At 31.6% G+C, this 7,810-nt stretch overlaps 1 protein-coding gene across 1 annotated transcript; it reads left to right on the top strand.

Annotated features, from left to right (window-relative positions):
• The first annotated feature begins 1,543 nt into the window (after positions 1-1,543).
• On the top strand, positions 1,544-6,484 carry LOC107830713 (laccase-14-like). The gene is made up of 6 exons (XM_016658347.2): positions 1,544-1,729; positions 3,060-3,211; positions 3,320-3,564; positions 3,664-3,792; positions 4,363-5,310; positions 6,155-6,484. The coding sequence occupies exons 1-6, from the start codon at positions 1,610-1,612 to the stop codon at positions 6,283-6,285; spliced, it is 1,725 nt and encodes a 574-aa protein (XP_016513833.1). The 5' UTR covers positions 1,544-1,609; the 3' UTR covers positions 6,286-6,484.
• Positions 6,485-7,810: the final 1,326 nt, after the last annotated feature.

Here is a 7,810-nt window from a genome sequence, read left to right on the forward strand (position 1 = left end):
GAGAAAGAAGAGAGAAGCAATACCGCATATATTTGGTGTATAATTCAAGACAAAAGCCAGATGTGAAGGAAAATATGAGAGAAGAAATATAATATAATGTTGTCCGAAATGGAAAATCACCTAACTGTATAGTAGTACTTTTTTGAGTGCTATACAACTGTAAATACGGGATAGGAACGTTGACAAAGTAATCTAATAACAAAAGAATTTCAACTTATTTTGCCAAACTATGAGACTTTTAAGTTTAACAATTGGACCAGTCATAACAACTTACCACAGTAATTGATCTTTTCCACAAGCATGCATGACTGATGAAAATTAAAATGTAGAAACATCTTAACTCACATTTAAACCATGGGGCAGCTAACGAAACTACAAATTAACAGCAGTATAGCGGCGTTCATGTTGACAAATAGGTATAAACTTATTTTCCAATTATGGAAAAGTAAATTAAGAAAAAGAAATCAGTTCTCCTTTTAGTCCACAAGATGAAACTGGATGCTACTTTCCTCTAATATCTTTAATTTTGGTGACACTGCAAAGATTACGATATATTAAATCAGGTTGACTAACGACGAATATTGTACATGTATCAAACCAACCCTTTCAACAGGCTTATCACTAATTTTAGTAGTGATAGTGTGTAACGAGGAGAAATATGTCGAATAGCAGGTAAGAGTCTATGATTAGAAAACGAATATCTATTATAAATAGTAGATTTATCATCGAATTGAATACAAATCCTACCATTCGGATTTTGAGTAACATGCGAAAATTCACTGTTTGACAAGTCATTAGTGATCTGACTTGGGGATATAACAAAATTTAAAGTCCAAGTAGTTGGAAAATTAATTTCTTCCCGCTTAATAGATTAAAGTAAAAGATGCATATGCATTAACCATGTTTATGTGATTAAGCTTATATATGTAACACTGACATGCACATATTTATTTGTGTTATGCATTGATGGGACTCATGCGAAATGACTTTCATGTCTTCTATTGATCATAGAAATATTATTTAAGAAATTCATTAAATATGTATAAAAATTAAATTCAAAACTAAGTTTCTACTATGTGATATAACTATTCTAGAATTTAGAACCTATAAAGTTCAAATCCTTGAGTAATGATCAAACAGTTTTTGCTTCTAGACATCTTATCATAACGGGGGAAACCACGAAACAACAAAGGGAGCGGAAGAAAATAAGTGTAAAAGAAAAGTTGAGCATCCAAATCAAGAATGACTATTGTCGTCGTAATATTATTTGGCTATTTAACTTTTTATGTGTTTACTTTTCTAAATTTAAGCCACTAAAAGAAGAAACTAAGAATAGAAATGTATGACTTTCTTGATAGAATCGAGTTAATTTAACAAAGGGTGGTCATATTCAAAAGGATGAAAAATCAAAGCAGACAAAGAAATAAGATGCAGTTTATATGTTTTATACGTTAAATGGTAATGATAGTTGTGTTAATGTTTGCTACGACATTCTTATTCTTGCAATCTTGCCTTATAAATACGTTGATCTTCTTGCCATAACTTAATTCAAGAATAATAAGAAACTTCTATATATAGCAAAACAACAGTGATTTTAAGGAAACTATTGATGGTTTATCTTGGAAAAATGAGGTTTATAATGAAGGTTTTCATCCTTCAATTTGTAGGAGTTCTCTTCTTTTCTGGCCTTTTACTTACTCAGGCTTTTGTTCACCGTCATCGATTTGTCGTAAGTTTCATCTTAACATTCTTCTTATTACGATATTTTCATTTTCAATTAGTATTAGCAGCTCTTCCTTTTTATATATGAAAGGACTCTTGGTTACATAAAAAATGTGGAGTTCTGAGAATTTTAATATGTTAAATTGCATTTAGTACTTCACATATCATAATATTTCATGGACAAGGCCACTTTTTGTCCTATTTTTCTTTTCCCATAGTTATATTCCTATAGAGTTAACATTTTTTCTAAGCTAGAGGAAGCCACTTCATGTGCCCATAAAAACTTTTAAAAGTAAAAGGATTTCATTACCTGCTACAACAGGTAAAGTGGTGTAAAATTTTCTTACAACGTACATATAATTTAAATTCTTAAAATAAATCCTAGTATATATTGCTTATGAAGGTAAGATTTTCAGGGACTGCTCTTTCATAAAGCAAGTAAAGCAACTGTTGTCCCATTTTTTGTTACACCTAATAGGCTACGTATAAGTTTAAAAAAAGGTTCTATGAAGTAAAAAAAATTGATTTTTTTCTTTAACAATAAGTATAGTGAAGAAGGATTTGCAACTGCTACGATTTCGCCAAGAAAATTGCACTTGAAATGAATATCGAACCCGAATTTTGTAAGAAACATGTTGTGATGTATCGATAATAAAATCTCAAAATCTTTCGAAGAGTCCTTTAGAGTTGATTACTTTATACATAGTAGACAAGACTATTTTTTCACTTCAAAATAGATTTGAACAATTCGAAGCATATAAAAATAATTTTGGTTTTCTTTTTAGCGATAAAAATTAAGATCACTAGATGATGGAAATTTGAAAAAATATTCCTTAATCTTGAATGTTCCTTAAAGCATAATAATCAATTCGATATTGATGGTTTAGATTTATTTTCGAAATTAAAAATACTAAGAAAATAGTATAATTAGAAGATAACAGTTTAACTGATACACTCGGTCAAATAAAAAAATTGATTCTTTTTCCAATGCCTACATTACTTATGGAATAATATTAATAACTCTTGCTACCGTCACTTCAGCGGAAAGAAATTTTCAAAATTAAAATTGATAAAATCTTACCTAATATCAACAATGTTTCAGAAAAGGTTAAATGGATTAGCTATATTGTCAATTAAAAAAATATTTATTAGGAGTTATTGATTATAAGAAAATTATTAATAACTTTGTATCTAAGAAATGCTAGAAAAATAGACTTCAAATAAATAAATAAATATCTATTAAAAAAAAATTAAAACCCCTCGTAAAGTTTTGCTTTAGGTAACAAAACTCGTCGGGCCTCAAAGCTGAAAGACTTTATGTGTGGCCGGATATGCAGGTGAAAGAAGCTCCATACACTAGACTTTGCAGCACAAAGAACATATTAACTGTCAATGGAAAATTCCCAGGGCCAGTTCTTTATGCCAATACCGGCGATACGCTCGTTGTCGATGTGTATAACCAGGGAAGCCAAAATATAACCATCCATTGGCAAGTATCTTTCGCAAAAATCTGTAACATATTGAATTATATAACCATCTCAATCAAGTATAGGCTGATGTTTATTGAAAAAATAACATAATTAAATTATATATGCAGGCATGGTGTGAAACAACCAAGATATCCCTGGTCAGATGGTCCTGAATTTATTACTCAATGCCCAATCCGACCGGGAACAAAATTCAGTCAGAAGATTAAGCTTTCAGATGAGGAGGGCACATTGTGGTGGCACGCTCATAGCGATTGGTCACGAGCCACAGTGAATGGTGCTCTCGTGATCCGTCCTGCAAATAAAACTCAATATCCTTTCCCTAAACCTGATGCTGAAATCCCCATCATAATAGGTACATTCACAAAAACTAATTAATGGATTCTATCCTGCTTTCTTTTATGATTTTTGTTTTTATTTTGATGAATTGTTATATGTGGTGTGTGAAATGCAGGGGAATGGTGGAAGAGTGATGTACAAGAGGTGGTTGATGAGTTTCTCGCAAGTGGAGGAGATGTAAATATTTCAGATGCTTACCTTATAAATGGTCAACCAGGGGATTTATATCCTTGCTCAAGAAATGGTCCAAAACTCTTCCCTTCCCCTTCTTGTTTTTATTTATGAATTTAACTTTTATACTAAATCTTTACACAAATAGTTGGTTGAATTCAGTATTTACTTTTTCAAGCCAATATACATAGAATATATACGCATTGTATATATAGATTGTACACATATTATATATCAGTTGACTAGTTTTAGTTCAAGCAATTAGGTAAGCGACTATTTAGGTTAATTCTTCTTAAGTCTTATACTATCAGGTCACTTAAAAATATCCCAAGTCCACTCAGGGGAACTAATTACTTGGGAAATAAGATAGACAACCTACTAGAACATGTTAAATAAGACAGTAACACATATTTAAATCCTTATTTTATACGGTAGAAAACTTATTGCATTGTTCTTAACAACTATATTATCCTAAATACTTCTTAAATATAGTGGTTATAGAAAAATCCGTTTTCTATCACGTAAAATAGGATAATGAATATTTCAGTATACAAGGGATGTCCTTTCCACAATTTATCACACATTTGTGCATTTTCAAATCCAATATTGAATTACTGATGAACAATTTCTTGTAATTTAACAGGTACATACAAGCTAACAGTTGACTATGGCAAGACTTATTTGCTTCGAATGGTGAACGCTGTAATGAACAATCAAATGTTCTTCTCCATAGCAAATCATCAAATCACTGTAGTAGGATCAGATGCTGCCTATTTAAAGCCATTCAAAACAGATTATATCATAATTTCTCCTGGACAGACCATTGATTTATTACTTGAAGCAAATCAACCCCTCAACCATTATTACATGGCTTCAAGAGCTTACAGTAGCAACCCTGGAATTCGATACGATGACACAAACACCACCGCCATCCTCCAGTATCGGGGAAATTACACCCCGTCTTCACCACCATCCTTCCCGAATAATCTCCCTAATCACACCGATACAAATGCATTTGTTAGTTTCACGGGGAAATTCCGGTTTTTGGCTAATAAGGAACATCCAATGAACGTGCCATTGAACGTTACAAAAAAATTGTTATTTACATTTTCGGTTAACACATTGCCATGTGCTAATGAGTCGTGCCTTGGACCAAATGGAGATAAATTTGCAGCTAGTGTGAATAATATAAGTTTTGTTATGCCTCAAATTGACATACTTGAAGCTTATTATAAGCAGATAAATGGGATTTATGGAGATGATTTTCCTAGTGTTCCACCTTTGAAATTCAACTACACAGGGGATTCATTACCTGTGGAATTTCAAAGAGTTGATAGGAGAACAGAAGTGCATGTTCTTGAATATGGATCAACGGTGGAGATTGTTTTGCAGGGGACTAATTTATTGGGTGGAGTTGATCATCCCATTCATTTGCATGGATACAGTTTTTATGTGGTTGGTTTGGGTTTTGGAAATTTTGATAAGGAGAAGGACCCTTTGAATTATAATGTTGTTGATCCTCCTCTTCAGAACACTATTGCTATTCCAAGAAATGGCTGGGCAGCCATCAGATTCACAGCCAATAATCCTGGTATGATCACATTTATTTAAACATATTTGTCGTCATAATACATATACCCTTTACTCCATTTAATTTAGATGGTACTATTTGATTAGTATCGGAGTTTAAAAAAGAAAAAAAAATTTGAATTTTGTGGTCTTAAACATGTATGGTATGATATTTATATGTCTATAAAAGTATGTTACTGAGGTAAAATCAGAATTTAAAGTTAAATATTTCAAATATAAAAATATGTCATTCTTTTTAAAATAAATAAATAATAAAAAGATTGCCACGTAAAATGAAATAGAGGAATAATTATTTAGGAGCTATACTCAATTTGACAAATGCGCAAGGATTTTATTAAGGTGCCTGTATGCCTATTTTGGTGTGTTGCTCTGTTAAAATTTGAATACGCATAAAATAATGGTTTTGCTTAATGGTATGTATGATATAAACCATTTAATTATTCAAGTTGCTGAGATTGAAAGGAAGAATTAAGTTATATACATTGATACTTTGATAGTATAAGAAATTTTTACTTCATCACAGTAAATTAATCTATATACATTATAACAGAATTATTACCAATTTTTGTTACAAATCAATATTTTTTAAATAGAGTTACATGTAATAATTTCCACATAATCAGTACATACAGACGTTAAACCAAATTTGTACTGCTAAACACTAAACCAAATTATTGATAAGGAGAACTTCTCCCAAATGGTGTCCTACGCGGTATGAATCGGGGTATAATCGGATTCCAATATCAGTACCGAACACCGGATGGGAAGTAAAAAAAAATCTTTACTGCCAATTTCACATGGTGCCGTACTTAGACATTTTTTTTTTCTTTTAATTGGCTGATCAGGTGTGTGGTTTATGCACTGCCATTTCGAGCGTCACATAAGCTGGGGAATGGATATGGCATTCATTGTTAAGGATGGAAAAGGCTTGGATCAGAAACTTCTGCCTCCACCTCCAGATATGCCCAATTGTTGATTCGATTAATCTTAGAATATATATACAAATTATTAATTTTGATTCCTTACCGAGTCCCTATAAACATTAATTGTTCAGTGATTTAATTTATTAGTTTGTTGTATAACGTAGCTTTGGATTATCTATGATATTGCTTTTACAATGTTTACTAAATGTATAATGGGTCATGAATAAATGAAAGTCTTGTTACTTTTATGAATTTTCTTGAAGAAGGTTCACTTTAATTTTGTGATAATTAATTTTGAGAAACCACCGGTGGTTATTTTTGTCTTGAATAAATTAACTTTCTGCTTCTGCTTTTTGGAAGAAGCTAGAATTTGTAGCTTCTCCTCAAAATTGTTTATGCTGCTGCTAAGAAGTATTTTTTTCATTTTGGCCAAACACCTTAAATTTTTCAAAAAGTACTTTTTTGGCTAAAAAAAAGTACTTTTGGCCTCCTAAAAGCTTGGCCAAACTGGCTCTAAATGTATAATGAGTCATTAATAAATGAAAGTCTCGTTACTTTTATGAATTTCTTGAAGAAGGTTCACGTTAATTTAGTGATAATTAATTTTGAAAAACCACCACTGATTATTAACATTGTCTAATTAGTAAAATCAAGTCACTAAATCAAAATACGTCTTGGGTGTAAGCTAGTAAGAAGATGAATAAAATCTCCCATTTTAAGTTAATAAGATTGAGCAGTGAAATGTCGAGAGTTCAAAAAAAATAAAAATGAAGGATCAACCCAAATAGTCGTTTACTCAATATTTAAACTAAAAATAGCTAGAGAATATATAATTTATTATAATCGTGTATAATTACAGTATAAATTATACCAGGTAAGAAAAATAAATAGTGAATTCGAGCGGCGATTTATGTAAAGATTTCTATCATTGGATAATTTAAGGGTATTTGCATCTATACCCGCTTTTTGGGTCACGTTTTAATTTATACCCGCTTTGCAACAAAAATTTACAAATGTACCCACTTTTCGCATAACTTCAGGCATACGGGCCTGAAGTAGCAAAGGCAATCACGCAAACTTCAGCATTCTAGTAGAGGGGCCTGACGTAGCAAATTGCTGAACCAAGTGTTGGCTGAAGTTTTTATTTGTAATTGATGAACTTAAGCATTCTAGTAGCTGAAGTTTTGTTCTATATTTGTTGAACTTCAGCACGTTTTAGCTGCACAACCCATGCTCTCAAGATATGTCAACAATCTTACCATAAGTTGAATATGAGGACAAAATCGTGAAGTACTCTGAAAACTCAACACATGTTTGTGAGGATTTCCCCATAAAACCATCAGATATGAATGGACTTCGTATGATTTCAAGTAATATAATCTAATATATAGTTAAAACCCACATTTAAATTCTAATCTATAGTTATATATAAACTTCCAAATTTGGACTGAAACTAAATCATCAAGCTCAGGTGAAGATTGTAACCTATGAACTGAAGTTTCATAGCAGCACCAACAGCAGCAGAAGAAAAGAAGAAGAAGAAAAAAAAGAAGGAGGAGGAGGAGAAAGAGGGCTGAA

This window comes from Nicotiana tabacum, chromosome 20 (assembly GCF_000715075.1).
Source record: "Nicotiana tabacum cultivar K326 chromosome 20, ASM71507v2, whole genome shotgun sequence".
NCBI classification, from domain to species: Eukaryota; Viridiplantae; Streptophyta; class Magnoliopsida; order Solanales; family Solanaceae; genus Nicotiana; species Nicotiana tabacum.

Bases quoted from the DNA above. Each gene is read 5' to 3' on its own strand.
- LOC107830713 (XM_016658347.2), top strand. From the start codon at position 1,610: ATGGTTTATCTTGGAAAAATGAGGTTTATAATGAAGGTTTTCATCCTT. The intron at 3,212-3,319 runs GCAAGTATCTTT...TTATATATGCAG, and splicing joins CAAAATATAACCATCCATTG to GCATGGTGTGAAACAACCAA. The intron at 5,311-6,154 runs GTATGATCACAT...TTGGCTGATCAG, and splicing joins ATTCACAGCCAATAATCCTG to GTGTGTGGTTTATGCACTGC.